The sequence below is a fragment of the Pteropus alecto genome, unplaced genomic scaffold (genome assembly GCF_000325575.1).
Source record: "Pteropus alecto unplaced genomic scaffold, ASM32557v1 scaffold312, whole genome shotgun sequence".
Taxonomy (NCBI): domain Eukaryota; kingdom Metazoa; phylum Chordata; class Mammalia; order Chiroptera; family Pteropodidae; genus Pteropus; species Pteropus alecto.
In genome coordinates, this window is record NW_006433948.1 from 3,469,150 (window position 1) to 3,485,150 (window position 16,001).

General features: G+C 49.3%; 1 protein-coding gene across 1 annotated transcript in view; it reads left to right on the forward strand.

Moving 5' to 3' along the window:
* Positions 1–9,507, forward strand: part of NHSL2 (NHS like 2) — a gene marked incomplete at its 5' end in the record, with an annotated part of 14,136 nt that extends 4,629 nt beyond the window's left edge. Inside the window, 4 exons of the mRNA XM_006908565.3 lie at positions 728–859; positions 1,946–4,264; positions 5,578–5,710; positions 6,538–9,507. Of these exons, the coding sequence (XP_006908627.1) occupies positions 728–859; positions 1,946–4,264; positions 5,578–5,710; positions 6,538–6,862 (2,909 nt within the window). The remainder of the gene's footprint in view (positions 1–727; positions 860–1,945; positions 4,265–5,577; positions 5,711–6,537) is intronic.
* Positions 9,508–16,001: the final 6,494 nt, after the last annotated feature.

The following is a 16,001-nucleotide window of genomic DNA, read 5'->3' on the forward strand; positions in this document are numbered from 1 at the left end:
TGAGGTTTGCCCATGGAGTCCCTTGGGGTGGGGGGTCATATGGAGCCAGGGGACTGAGAAGGTTTTTTTTTTTTTTTTATGGGAGAGGTCACCTCCCGGCCCCAGAGGAGCAGAAACTGACCCAGTGCTTCCAGAAAATAGATCTGTATCCCCAGGCAGGGCTGAACCCTGACAAATATGATCAGGTGGCTAGAGGACAGACTGTGAGGCGACTTCCCGGATGGTGGGGGGAGCTGGGGCAACTCCCTGGGGACATTGTGCTCCGGCTCACATAAAGACTTTCTCTGAGAAAAGATTACAATCAAGCAACATCTAGTCTCAACCTGTCTCTCTACATCAGTGGTTCTCGCCGCAGGCTCTCCCTCTGAATAATCGATATCTCGGGGAGTTTGAGAAAAACCTTCTGGTTGGGCTCTTCTCCCCAAGATGTAAAAGTTCTAGTATTGAAGTTTCAAAAGCTACCCATATGTAGGCAGGGTCGAAAGCCATGGCTCTTGTCCACATGAGACTCACAGGTGACCCTGGGTGCGGCCTATGAAAGCCAGCATGCACGCCTTGGGGCTCTGGGTGTCTGGAGCCAAGCTGGGAGGGATGCGGAAGAAGGGCCACCTGCCTGGATGCTATTCATGCTCATCGCTATCGCCATCCTCTCTGCACCTCGGGCCAATTTCCACTGCACTGAAAACAGAAACCAGGATGCACCCAAGTGTCTTTATTTTGGCTACAGGGCAGCAGTTTGATAAGCACGCAAGTTTGCGACACTCACTGTTTAATACAGAGACAGCCGTGAACCCCAAGTCCACCCTGAGGCGGAGGAGGACCATTATTGGATTCTCTAACTTTTCCCAGCGAGACCAAGGTGACCCCACCACAGCTGATCCCCCAGACCCTTCCCCTTGCTCATTCCCACCAATCCCGCCACCCAGAAATAATTGTTTTTTGTTTGGTTGGTTGGTTTTTGCCGGGGGTGGGTGGAGTGTTGGATGCCTGTGAAAGCCAATGTGGTAATTAAGGGCAACCATGGGCGTTTGGTCAAGGGGAGCAAGCAAAAATATGTCACCAGATACGCCAACTTTAGCACAACGATCGCTGCTATTTAGTGGATGCTGTTCAAACACACAGACCAGACAGGTGTGGATGCGAATCCTGGCCCGTGCGCTTACTAACCATGAGGCTTTGGCCAGATTACATGACCTCTGTGAGCTTCGGTTTCTTTATCTGTAAGTGGGGGACAATGACACCGACCTGGTAGAGTTCTCGTGAGGATTAAAGTTATTGTATGTTATTTGCATACTATGTGCCTGGTACATAGTACGTGTTCAACAGATGGTGGCTGTTCTTCTAAATCACCATAGGGGCAGGAGGAGCAATAATAATGACGATGATACCATAGTAATAATTGTTGTGCGTAAGAGAGGTCTCTGGGGATTTCGAACATCTGAAACGTTCCTTCACATGCATAGGTTATCTTAAGTCTCTCATGTTTCAAAGCTGAAAAGTGACAGGTGCCAAAAATGCACCCACACTCTGGGCTTTCCAGCTCTGACATACTCCAGATTCTTTGCTGGAGCGGCAAGTCACAGAGTGCTGTCCTTTATCAGTTCAAAGCCTCTACTCTCATCTCAGGAGAGGTGAATGCTGAGGTCTGTGATGGTTTCATGAGCATGGAATGAAACCCACCTGCCTCCTCACTTGAAAAGGAATAATCAAAGCTGGAAAGTCTTTGACAGCCATCTGGACATTTCCAGGGCACCGTGTGACTCACCGCGTGGTGATGGGCAAGGACCCAACTTGCCCTGCATCTTCATCTACACAAAGGAAGAACCAAGGAATTCTGAGCAAGCTGTTGGCAAATACTTCTTGGCAAAAATGAGGTGCTGCCGTCTTGGGAGCTGCTGGGGAACCCCTGGCCGCACCACTAATGCTCTCCATTTCCCTCCTCCAGGTCACAGCGACAGCCCCACCGACAGGGTGGCCCGCTCTGCCAGCTCAGACATCAGGCCCAGTCATTCCGTCCCAGAAGGTGTTTATGGAAGAGTAGCGGTCGGTCAGGAAGCTCGGCTCCCAAATCTCACCTCACCAGTCCTGAGAGGCCCTTCTAGTGATCCCGGCAAACCTGTGCAGGTGTGTCCTGGCCCCCAGCCTCCTGGCATGGAGAGCATGGGAATGGTGTATAGCGTCCCCGGTTCTTGCAACGGACCGACCGAATCAACTTTCTCTGCTTCCTGGAAGGGAGACGCTTTTACCTACATGACTCCAAGTGCCACCAGTCAGAGTGACCAAGTCAATGAAAATGGAAAAAATCCTTCCTCTGGGAATTCGTGGGTCTCTGCGCACACACTGCCACCACTGGTTCCTAAGGAAGCCACTACCCTCTTTGTCACTCGTGATAACCCAGCAGGATGCAGTGGGCCAGCTGGCTACTCTGAGCACCCTACGCAACGAAGGCGAGCATCAGAGCGACCCTTCAAGACTGGCTTTCTGACTGCTGCTGCCTCCAGGCTGGAGACGGGCCCCGGCGGGACCGGCAGGTTCCGAGAGCGGTCACTGTCTGTGCCCACAGACGCAGGCACCACAGATGTGGACTACGGCGAGGAGCAGAAGGCCAGCGAAGCCTGCGCCCTGCCTTATGCCAGCGCAAGTTCTGAGGGCAGTAACAGTGCTCACGACAGTGCGTCCCTTAGTGCCCAGTGGGAGGCGCAGCACAGAAGGCAGAGATCCAGGAGCATCTCGCTCAGGAAGGCCAAAAAGAAGCCTTCCCCGCCAACGCGCAGTGTCTCGCTGCTCAAAGATGAACCGGGCGTCCTCCCAGAAGGTGGGTCACCACTACCCAAGGACCAGAGGCCCCGGAGCCTCTGCCTGTCTTTGGAACACCAAGGACATCGCTCACCCCAGGGTCACCCAGCTGTGCCAACCTTCAAAGATCCAGAAGGTACACAATTCTCTCACCACTGGTATCTTACTGACTGGAAGTCTGGTGACACCTACCAATCCTTGTCCAGCTCTAGCACTGCCACTGGCACCACAGTCATTGAGTGTGCCCAAGTTCAGGGCAGCTCAGAGTCTCTTGCCTCCCCTTCCACCTCCAGAGCCACCACGCCTTCCCAGCTGTCCATCGAGGTAGAGGCCAGGGAGGTGCCCTCCCCGGGGCGGCTCACCGGGCTGATGTCACCCTCCAGTGGCTACTCCAGCCAGTCGGAGACACCAACACCCACTGTCTCCATGTCCTTAACCTTGGGCCACTTGCCCCCTCCAAGTGGCAGTGTCCGGGTACGTCCAGTGGTACCCGAGAGGAAGTCCTCATTACCTCCAACATCACCAATGGAGAAAATTTCCAAGTCACGACTATCATTTGACCTACCACTGACCTCTTCGACCCACCTGGATCTGTCTGGGATGAGTATCTCCATCCGAAGCAAAACCAAGGTGAGCCGGCATCACTCAGATACAAATTTTGGGGCCAAGCTGGCTCAGAAAACAAGCCCCAATCAGCCAGTCATGCCCATGGTTACTCAGTCTGACCTACGTTCTGTTCGCCTGCGGTCAGTCAGTAAGTCTGAGCCAGAGGATGATGTGGAAAGCCCTGACTATGCCGAGGAACTGGGAGCAGAGGGCTTCGCCTTGCCGGAAAGAAGGATGAAACCTCCCGTGGCTGAGAAACCCTTGCTGGCCCGGAAGCCTCCAGGCATGGTCCACAAGCCACCATCTGTCCCCGAGGAGGACCCACTAACTGCACCTACATTGGCTATGACCCCTAAGAGCTCGAGTCAGCACGTGAGGCCACTCCCTGCGGACATGTGCATGGCAGCGTGGAAGCCGAAGTCCTCCAGCTTCCCAGAGGCCCGGAGTCCAGGCGAGTCGACGGCGCCCCCATCTCTAGTTCTGCCCCCTTTTGCCAGTTCTTCCGGTGCTCTCTTCTCGGGAACGCAGCAGGGACGTCTGCAGGGAGGTCTGGAGGACGAGGGCCCCAGGGCGAGAGCCCTGCCTGAAAGAATGAGCCTGCAGAGCCAGGACGAAGCCAGGAAGAAGAAGGGCAAGATTCCACCTCCTGTCCCCAAAAAGCCCAGCCTGCTGCACCTGCCTCTCACCTCAGCCGCCGCTCCCATGGAGGCCTACGTGGCCGAACCGAGGCTGCCTCTCGGCCCCATCGTCACCCTGGAGGAAGATGCCAAGGGTCCGCGCACTGGCGGGCAGGTGCCATCACCTGGTACGAGGATGACTTCGACACCACAGGCTGACAGTGAAAGAGAGGCCAGCCCTACAGGTTAGTAATGTGTCTGCCAGCTTTGCCTTTCAATCCCAGGACAGATGAGGGCGAGGAGGGAGTGCCAGGGACAGCATCCAGCGCCCTGCGATTCCGATCCCAGGATGATCGAGTCAGTAGGGGCACCTTGGGAGGGTTTGGGGTACCCTCACTGCCCTTGGGATCGGGACTGCCCCAGGGGCAGATCTCCAAGGCCCACACTGAGCCGATCTACCCTGGAACCTCCAGTGCTGAGATAATGAACTCCAATTCGGTCTTCGCACCTTGGCCCGTAGAAGCCCTCTACGTAGTCAGGCCCACATTCCTGCCCCAGGATCCCTGTCCCCACCTCACAGTGCAGGGCCTTTCACTAGGCACACTGAACTTAGTGTCACGCACAAGACGCATACCTTCTCAGGCTGAGCGCAAGCGCCATGGCGGGCTTGCAGGCTTCCAGGGCAATGGCATCGTTACCAGCAGCGGCCTTTCTTAGTACTTCTGACACCAAAGGGAGCTCGCTTTCTTAAATGGTTTGAGGCCACCTCTTCCTGGAACAGTAAGACCACGGTAGATAATGGTTCTCATCCTTTTTCTTTCTTCCCTGTTTTTCTTTTAATTGTGGCAAAATACACATAACGTCAAATTCAGCATCTTAATGATTTTTAAGTGTTAGGGACAGTCACAGAGTTGAGCAGCCATCACCACCATCCACCTCCAGAGTTCTCTTCACCTTGGAAAACTGAAGTCTGTTCCCACTAAACACTGACTCCCCTTTGCCCACCCCTCGGACCTGGTTCCCACCCTTCTGCTTTCTGTCTATGAGTTTCACTACTCTGGGGACTTCATATGAGTGCACTCACAGAGTATTTGTCTTTTCCTGACTGGCTTATTTCACTCAGCATAATGTCTTCAACATTCATCCATGTCTCTCATCCTTTTTTGAATCCCTAACACCAAACGTCAAAGTCTTACGTTCTTCCTTAAGCTGCTTGGGACTTCCGACGTACATTAAGTCATTGTGGCTAAAACGCATAAACAAATCAAAGCCATAGGTAACTTTAGAACATGGTTTTAGTTTATTTTCAGCTTCTTGATTTTTTAAAACGACACACTTAAAACAAGAAAATGCTCAGGCAAAACACTGTAACGAAACAGCCATGACAAAACGGCCCCGGGCTGATCCTCAGCGTTCAGTCCACCTTGGCCAAGTCACTAACCTTCTGACTACTTTGTTCTTGCGCAAGATGGAGACATTAAAAGATGAAACAGAGATGAGGACGTGCTTTGCCCTCTCTGTTGTGCTCAAAGTAACTCCTTCTGGTTCTTCTCCCTAGGGCGTTCTGTGGAACCAGGCGCCGAAGAAAAAAGTGTGATCAGCGATAAAACAGCCGAATGGATTGCGGAAGAAGACGATGATGTGTTTGTGGCTGCACGTACAACTGAAGATTTATTTACCGTGATACACAGGTCTGAAACAATTTCCTTAATTCTTATTGTGATTGCCTGCCCTTTTTAGACCAAAAGACAAACGGCTACGTCTAAGCAGTCATTAAAATTGAAAGTGGAGACTCAAGTTCAGATGGCCACACGTGTGAAGGCAGTCCGGGGCCGCACATGGCTGACTCACTGACATCTTTGGGTGGAGTGGAGGAGGGGTGGGGAAGGGAGGACCAGGTGCCCAGTGAGAGGCCCCTCGTCTCCTAGCAACCGTGAGGCCTATTGTGGCTCCATCTGCTCTCTCACAGCTTTGTGTACAGTCAGAGACATTTAACCCTTCATGGAATTCCTTGCAGCAAAAAATCATCTTATCAAGAAGTGATACTCGGCACCAGGCCAAGTGTCAGAGCAGGAACTTGGGCAGACGGGGTCTAGATGGGGACCTAGTTATTGGACGGGGCCATGAAGCGGGGCCTCAGTGACGAGGACACTGGAAAGAGCCCAGTTATTGCAGCTAGAGCATCGGGTCAGAGCAGGAGCGGCTCCTGCCTTGATTCGGAGTCACCGAGCGGCTCACCTCAACTCCTTAAATTCTTTCGTCAAAAACAAATTCTTTGGTCCCAGGACCGGGGCATGACTGAGCCTGCAGGTACAGACCAGGTGACTCCAGCTGCAGGTACTGAAAGGAGTGCAGGGACAGGGGGCAGGACGAGGGGCTCCGAGGACTTAGTGGAGAGAGAGAGACAGAAAGCTGGTGTGACTGTGCACATCGCGCCACTGGCATTCATGAAGTTATAGGACGCATTAGCAAACGTCCGCTGCACGGATTCGCTCAGAGCTAACTTTCTCTTCTTTAGGTCCAAGAGAAAGCTGCTCGGCTGGAAGGAGCCCAGCGAAGCCTTTGCCGGAGGCAGCAGACCGAGCTCCCTGTCACCAATAAGGAACACAGCTGATTCACCAGTCAGTGAGTCGGCTGCCTCCGCAGGGTCAAGCGGCAATGCCAGCCTAGATGCTGGCAGAAACGATGACTTCAAGGCCTTGTTACAGAAGAAAGGAAGTAAGGCAACTCCGAGGCCCCGCCCCTCAGCGGCCGAACTGCTAAAGACCACTAACCCACTGGCTCGGAGAATCATCGCACAGTTTTCAAAAGACTATGACACCACCGATAGCGCCAGTACCTAAGCCCTGGGTTGAGCAAGCACGGTCTAGTTACTAAGCTTGAGTAGAGAAGGGGGAAGGGAAAGGGTTTGAAAAAGAAACCATGGAAATAACAAAGGAACCTCCATTTCTTGTCCATTAACTCGCACTCCGGACAGCAGGAGAGAGACCACTTTATCTAGAACTGAAATCATCGGGCACTTTAATCATCCTCAGACGTTTTACGTTTTCATACCTAAAATCTTGCCATTACCGACTCTGATTTTCTCCTCATTTCCCCCGGTGGTGTGTGCCAAGAAGAAATTCTCAGATGCAAGGGCACAGGTGCCATCTTTTCAATCAATGACCCTGCTGCTCCATCCCTGGCTCCTGTCACCGAGGGGCACAGTGGGAGAGCAGATCGGGGGCTGCCAAAGCCGGGGGCATAGGGAGCCATTGCTGATGATTCACTTTCCTGGCGAGGCCTTGATGCCCTGTGTGGAGAAACAGAAAGAGTCTGATGCCTCTTCAACCACGGTGTAAGTCTCCCCGCAAGAGGTTTGCAGGTGTGCACTTATTTCGGCATGGGGTTGATTGGATGGCTTTTGTCGTGCAAACTGTGAATGTGACTCTGTCCTGAATTTCATGCCTTTCTCAATTTGATTGTCTACACGGAGATCAGGGTGATGAGTTTCAATAACATGCAGACCCTTCCCCCCACCTCTTAGCTAGAAAGGGTCAGGACTGGGTTGCTTTGGATGAACCATGCTCGGCCAACAAACGAGGTGGCCATTGTTGGCTCCAATCTGTCTGAGGTGACTCGCACGAGCGCCTTGAGATCCTTCAAGTGTCTGTCAACAATAATAGCTAGGATCTATGCCCAGCTTATGCTGCATTCTAAGAACTGTCACTTCATTTGCATAGAGTATTCATTACAGGAGGTACTTAGCTGAAGGAACCTGCATCATCAAAGGCTCAAGGAGGAGAGAAAGTAACTGTAACTTGCCCACCACCGTTCAGTTCAGATTGTGGTTTGTGGTTGCTTTTGTTTTGTTTAAAGCAAGTTTTACTTTGGTCCAAAACAGAACATATAGACTAAAAGGATACACATGGAGTCTAAAAGGCAGCCTCGCACATTGCTATGGCCCATAACATAAAAAAAGGGCTACTTTTTGCCATTTAGGGTCTGCTGTTTGACGGACTTTCGGTTAACCATGTCGCGGGAAAGTGTAAGGATGCCGACGGAGCCCCCAGCAGTCATGGCGACCTCTCCTCTCCCAACCCCAAGTTTATAGTCTCTATTCTCGTCAGTTCAATTGTCTAAGCAAAGCAAGAGCAGTGATCCATTTGATTTTCATGTGTCTGGTTTCCGGGAGGTGGGCGGAAAACGGACAAAGCATTGCACAAAGAAAACTGGCCAACCAATTACGGAAGGTTAATTGTCCACCATTCCCAAGAGGACAAAGGAAGTCAAATGAAAAGGTGCTTCACAAAGACACCTTCCTCCTTTACCCCACCCCACCCATCGGATTCACTGGTCACCCTCCCAGAGGATGCAGAACCCCCCACCCTCCAGAGACAAGCAGATCTTGATTTTGATAGGTCACATTGCTCACCAATGAGAAACAAGTTCTTAGCTCAACTGCCCACACTCCAGTAGACGGAACAGCCGAAAGACCACACTGAGTGCCAAGAAGACGGGCCTCGGCCCTCGCTTGGTACAGCTCTGATTTCCAGACTTCTGAGTACAGGGCAGGCCCACCAATTCCCTTGCAACCGGCACTTCCCCCTGATTTAGAGAGAAGCCACTTAAAATACTAAATAATAAAAGCCCAGTTGCTTTGGAAAACATTCAAACTGTTTGCTTTGAAGGTCCTGAGCAAATTGCAGGGCCATTGCATGAAATAAAATAGATTCATTCCAGGCCTTCATTTATATACGAATGCCCACTTGTCTGCCCCAGACTCAGAATTCTAACACATGGAGAGATTTTGCCCTGTAGGGACGCGGAGTGTTTGTGCTTTTGCCTAACGATGGTGAAGGGTGGCCAGGGCTTTCTCCTTGGGAACCATTATGAATATTTGAACTCTAAAGCCAATTATGAGACTTGCATAGTATAGGACTTGTTACTTCTGGAAGCTTCTTGTTTGCTACTTCTAGTGGGTTTTGCCTCTCCCTTCACCTTGCTACCTCTGGTGGTCCTTCCAAAAGATTCTGAGTTGAATGCTCAGACAGACACCTTGACGTTTTCAATTACCTTGAGTCTTGCTTTCCTACTCTGTATGCCTGGAATTTTTAGAGCGCCTTCTACATCGTCAGTATGGCCCTCGAATACGCAGAGGTGTTCCCGTTAGCACAAGAGGATTTGGGGCAGAGATCGTATGGTCAGAGGTAACACTGAGGACTAGAAAGATCCAGTTAATATTTTGTACCAGGTGGACCTAGCGGCAGACGAAAAACCAACTCTACAATTTCTAGCAATCATCGCTGAACATAACACTGAGCATCTTTCGTACTCCTAAGTTGCAACCTCCATCCTCCCCTTGATTATCATAACACCAACTCTCTCTCCCACCCAGGCACATACCACAGCGTTTGCTGGCTTCTGCACCTACTCTGCCGAGACTGGAGAAGAGAGGCTGAAGGCCCCTCCAGGAAGGCTTTCAGAGAACCCACTACTGCCACTATTACTAGTGTAAATAATAATGATAACAGTTTTTGAAGGTGGGACACAGAAGGGGTTCAAGGGAAATGAAGTTGGCCCCGGGAGGTCAGCTTCCAATTCGAGGTGTTTCTATCCCTTTGTTGCCTCTGACTCCAACCAATAGCAGCTGGTGGCTCTGCTAGACTGACCTTGGTCCAGTTGGGAGTGGAGGGAGTCGTCCCCAGGGAGGAGGCTGACTGGTAGCTGAGAGTGCTTTGCTCTCGGTGCGTGTTCATTATGTATTTGTGGTTCCGATGCTGGGGATGGACAGCAAATTATTCTCTGCAAAACCTTAACCTTTGCTGGTGTCTCCTCTCCTTTGCCTGGCTTAGTCTGTCTCCTGGGCCTCCCACCTGGCCCCATCTTGTCCGTCAGCCCCAACTCCCTCGAACTGCATCCCTAGGCGACAGCTCACCTTTTAAGGTGGCAAGACCACAGGCAGCAAAAACAGTTCGTATTAGCTTCATGACCACAAATCAACCGGTTGATCTGGACGCATCACCTCGAATGTGCAAAGACACTATAAGACTCTATAAGGCTCTTGCAACGAGCATTTTACCAGACATGCATTTTCACTCTCTAGACAGCGCAGATTAGGTTGCGATCCTGATGTACCTACCAGTCTGAGCAGATGAGCCCAGGCACCTGCCGTCTTCCTCATAAACCAACTCTTCCTTCAAAAGATAAGTTCACGATCAGTGTTCTGTCCCTCAGCAGAGCAGCCTTTCATCATCGCCGGGCCTGTAATACGGTGGTGAGCTTTCACTTTACTATGATTTGCCAGGGCCAGGACTAGAGCGAGGTGAGCGAGAGGCCTGGGGTTCAAAGTTGAAGGAGGCACCCACTCTCAGGACTGTGCAAGTGCCTTCCCCTGGTCCCGGCCCTGCCATCTGTGCCCCACAAGGTAGTGTCAGTTCATCTTCCTGTGAACGAGTATGGTTCTTCTGATTCGGGGGTAGCTCCCTGTCATTGCACCAAATGTTTTATTGCCATCTACTTTTCCGCCACTATAAATCTTTGTATGCCTATATATCAAAGAATCTTCGACATGATCGGAGAACCTGGTTGCTATCTAGATAACCTGCTCCACATGGCGACTTAGCACGCATGGATTTCAGTAAGGGATGCTGACGGGAATAACCCTATCGGCAAAACGGTGAATGAGCTGGAGGGTTGTCCTTGGAATGCTCGGTCTATTCTGTTCTATGCCCCCCGACCTTACTTCCCAGCACCAACTCTCCTGAGTGCCTCCTGGTGTGTTCTCTTCCTAGCTAAGAAAAGCGTGCTCTCAGGATCAACTCCTTTACTTTGAGGTTATAAGGCTTAATGCTGCCTCTTTTGAGGGTCCTTTGCATCGAACAGGGGAAAAGCCTTAAGCCAAAAGAATGAAATTCTACTTGTAGAATTTTGGGCATCGAATTAGTTGCAGAAGTATCAAAAAATATAGAAAATACCATAATCTCCTGGAACCATGTTAGCAAATTTCTGACGGTCAATTGAATTGTCCTCACACCCAGTGCTGTTTCATAAGGCTACTAAAAGCCACTAAAAAGCCTAGATCGTTCATGTTGTACATTAACATTTTTATGCAAATGGAATCGATACTATTCATCATCTGAGTAAAAACACAAGGATTTAAAGAGTTCGTGAAAATGTGTCCCGCTTGTGAAAGGTGAAAGTGTCCAGTATCGTCCGCTCAGCGTCAGTCGTCCGGTGTTCGTGGTGATAATTCAACACCACCCAGTCCCTCCAAAGCCTTTGCGTGTGTTTCTGCCATAAGTGACTAAGATATTAGGGATGTAAAAGGACAAGAGACTGAGAAGGAGGTGCAAAGAGCTGCCTTTGTCAAAGGGCAGCGAAAATGATTTCAACAGTGACATGAAATAGAAGTTTTAGAATACTCTGAAACAGATTTATAGAGGAATACAGGAGTCAGTGGTTATAGATACACATTGAAGAGACTTTTAATATCTTTAGCAAAAAGGAATTTGCGTAAGCAAGGGGTTATGTGAAATAAGTATATGCTTTTGTTCGGTAAAGCTCCAAATCTAAGCCACTGGTTCTCAAAGTGTGTGTGTCTGTGTGTGTGTGTCTATTCCAGCGACGTTACTTCTTGAAGCCCCTGAATCACTATAGCCACGGCTCTCCAAACGATTCCCACCTCTCCTGTCATTTCTGCTATCATTACAGTGATCAGCCTCTGGCTAAGTGATATATATTGTCATGTCGGTCAGGTCAGGTATATATTGTTTGGTGTTAAGAAATTATCAGATTGAATCAACTAGCTCAACCTGCAAAATATTTGACTTCACTTACCCAGCACATCTGGCCTGTTTCTGGTTAAAAATTTCTTTAAAAATCACAAACAGGAAAAAGGAAAAGGTGTTATGTTTGTTCAGTGTGGTCAACCGTTAAATACCTGTCTTTACCATGGTGGCTGTTCTCTAGAAGGGCTCTGGCAGAAATGTATTTGATTTTAAGATTTTGCCTAAGTACTGGATTTTGATATCAACGAATCCACAAACGAAATATGAACTGGAACAACCAGTTAACCCCTCTCAGCCTCTCTTTAATGCCAAGCTTTATAGAAATTTATTTCTTACGTGGTGTTGAGTTTTTGACATCTAATTTTATAAAATGTCATGCATGCAAACACAGCATCGTGCTCACTGTATAAGGCACCCAGACACATTTCCTCCTCCGTATGTATGATGGTGAAGAAATATCAATGTGTATGTTCTTCTTACCTCTCCTGATCAATTGTAAATTGCAAATCTTTTCATTAATTTTTAAATGAGATATATTTACTCTGGCTAGTAGTTAAAGTTTTATTCTTTTTATTATATTTCATTGCTACTTTTTTCTACTGCCTCCGAAGCTTACTTTGGGGAAATATTTCTTATTTCTAGATTGTTATATTTATCTTATTTCTATATTTATCTGTAGTCACGGAATGTTAGAGTTGAAAGGGACCAACTTCTCGCTTTACAGATGGGGCCCTGAGGCCCTGAAAGGTCAAGTAACTTACACGACATTTACGACATTTATGGAAGCCCCACAGCTGTCTTCTACTTTTACGACACATGAATTTCCCAGGTATTTCAGTAAACTAATATTGATGCTTTAAGGAAAAATGCCGAAGAATTCATTAGTTCATGAATCCAAAGACATATGTGATTTTCAGTCTAGAAACATTCATTGCCCTCCAAACTCGATATGTGCTCTAGTTCGTACAATGGGTGTTTTCCTTTAAAGTTGTTTGAAAAATGAAATTTGGGGGATCAAATTCCATTTTGCTAGTAGAGGACCTTCCTATGTAGGGGACTCTCCTGGTGATTTCTTTTGAAAAATGAAGAACCCTCTTGTCAATGTCCCCAAAGCCTCTTTTTTTTTTTTTTTAGTGTGAACTTTTAAAATTGCTGTTTATTTAAAGTAGGGCAAGCCAATGAAGGCTTTCCTAGAATCCTAGAATCTACTTTATCCTTCCCTTCTTAAAGTTTGTATTTTCAGACTATTCGATGCTAATGAGATATTTACTTGTGTTCTAGAAACTTCACCTAGCTTGATACTTTGTCAATCCCTGGGCTCAAACTCTATCTCCATCTAATGAAACAATAATAGGATTTCCTAAGCAGTACTGAGCTCTGCAGACAGTCTGTTTTCCACAACATGCTTTGCGTGATGCTCTTTAGCGTGACCCTCTCTTTAGCTATTCTGGGGTTCCCTTCCATGGTTCATGCATACCTCACTATTCTGTGGAGTTGCGGGCACTGCATCTATAGGGCTGTGTTAGTCCTATGGAGTGGTATTTCCAGTCATTTCCATTGTCCCCTTGTTTCTCCTGGACCTCTTCCGGTTCCCCTTTTCAGGAATGGCTCAGAGATTGGTAGGATTTTCCCTGTCTTCGAGACCAAGGGTTGACTTTTTCTGCAAAGAGCCGCATAGCAACAATTTTAAGTTTTGTAGACCACGGAGGGCCTCAGTAGCAAATTCTATTTCTTTGTTGTTGTTTGTTTGACCTTTAAAAGGTTGTTTATACACCTTAAAAATATCAATACCATTCTTAGGTCTTGGGCCATACAAAGCCGCAGGCTGGATTTGGCCTGCTTGTCATAGTTTGCCAACCCCTGGTCCAGACCATTTCTAAGGCTAGCATTTCTGTGACCGTATCCGATAACTGGGTTGCGTACAGAATAACGTGGCTCCCTGACCCAGCCCGCATCTACTGCACTGTCAGAGCAGTCGGCACAGAGGTGGGTGGAGGGAGGCTGCAGATGCCAACCATTACTCTGATACAGTGTCTTTTATGGCCAGTGTGTCTGTCTGTCTGTCTCTCCCTCTCTCTCCCTCTCCCTCCCCTCCCCTCGTCTCTCATTTTCACTGACTACCTCAGCGTAGGAACCCTCATTGTCTTCCCCAGACCCCATGTCCTGCTTATCCAATGTGCCTCTGCTTCCTCGAGTTTGGGGTAAGCTGACAGAGAAGAATGGATTTCTGAGCTTTCTTATTTCTTTTGTGTCATCGTTAGTCCCCCAAAGTGTGGTTGAGGACCCTGCCCTGGGTCATTTGTCCCACCCTGCCCCATTCTGCCATCATTAGTTTAGGGCTGTCTCCAGAAAGTCTTATGACCAGGCCATAAGATTCCAGTCCCGGCGAGAAAACCAGTGAGTTACAAAAGGTGTTCTATGCCCCCAGTTTTCCTTGAGATGCCCCGGGTGGCGCCACAACCAGCACAGTGCCAGCACCTGCTCTTCGTGGATTCCGTAAAGCATCTTCACATCTCTCTCCATTTTGCTCCATCTCTACCCCTAATGCTCCATGGGGGTCTAACACTCAGAGTGACATTTTCACATTTGCTCATATAAACGCGGGGGGATATGAGTGAATGAGAAGGGGCGTGCCTGTGTGTGCAAGCATGCTTTCTCCAACTGGACTGTGTGAGTCCTCGTTCCCCAGTGTAGCTCTGTCACACGTGTGCACACACTCATACGCACACAGATGCACACACGCCCCATCCAGTGCTCGCAGCAGGTCTCTGGTCCCGGTCAAGGTCTGATGGGGCGGTCAAGGGGAAGGGAACGGTCGGGGCTCCTGTGCTGGCTTCTCCCAGGAAGCCATTTGAAGAAGCCCCTCTGTGGCGGATCTGGACTTTTCATTCGATAAGGACCCGGTCACTCGGACATCCCTCTCGGGGTGCACGTTTCCTATCTAAGTAGATCGCTTCTTGGGGCCTTTAGCTTGCTTTCTGTCATTTGAGCCCAGGGATCTACCCACTCACTGAAATCTAAATTTTACAAAGTCAGAGCCACGAGTTACTTTCAGGATGTCCTGGTTTGAAAGCATCCATGAAACAGTTTCTTTCCACCTTTCGTTTAGGATTTCCAGATCAGGAAGGGAACCAGGCTTGTGCCTTGGACTCGAAGGCAGCAAAAGTCCTACACTTGCCAAAGGCAAAATGAGGAAGGAGGATTGGCTGGTCCTACTATGCATAGTCAGGAGACGGACTTTTGTGAAGTTAGCACTTACGGTTCGATGCTTAGTGTGTGCCAACAATGCACTTAAGAAAAATCAGGAAGACAGGAACTTACAGACCAATACCCTGAACTGGAAGGCAGAGATAAGTCAATCCGCGCAGTGATGAGAACGTGTCCCTGGATAGAAAGTTTGAGAAGCAGCAGAAACTAGGAGAGATCAGAAACCCAGTCTTCCAAAAATTCCAGCACAAAATGGAAAAGAGCCCTCTCTGGGGTGATACTACAAAGGGTTTTTCTTGTCTTTCTTTCTCTCTCTCTCTTTTTTTTTTTTTTAAACAAAAGCATTCCTTACTGGCTTGCTACCAGCAATTGAACTGTATTCTTTATATAGCTAGTGCTGTTTGTGTCTTCCTAAAATAAACAACTTCTGTTAAAACCGTTTTGTTTCACACTCTGGTTTTCATTGTAGCAACGACGCCTTTATTCAGACACTAGCCGTGTTCGTGAGCCTGTCTGACCGACCACACAAGTGTAGGGCCCACACGCGGAATCCGATGCTCAGCAGCCCCTGAGAGCCCAAAACAGATATGCGGGAGCCGTGTCTTGCAGAAACCCAGCACACCAAGCCAGGAAGCTGAGCCACGCGGCCAGGGTATCATGTTCGAGGATGTGGTCTCGGGGATTCGAGCCCCAGTGCTCGTGGACGCCTGGCTCTGCTGAAGTGGGCAGCAGTTGCCAGGCTCCTGAGGGGAGGAGGTTGCCGTGGCAACTGTGCTCAGGGCTGCACTCTCTCTTTGTTCTGTGGCTCGGGTGAAGCCACCCAGCAGGGCAGTCCAGAGAGAGTCTGGGCTGGGAGCAAAAAAGCGCAGACCAGATGTGGCCCAGATTGCTTCCATCCCTCAAAAAGGGGCGGGCCCACCATGCAGGTGGGGGCGGCGGCTATATTCAAGGGTCAACTCCCATTCAAAAGGCCTTGCAGCCAGCATCCTTGTCTCCCCGGCCCCAT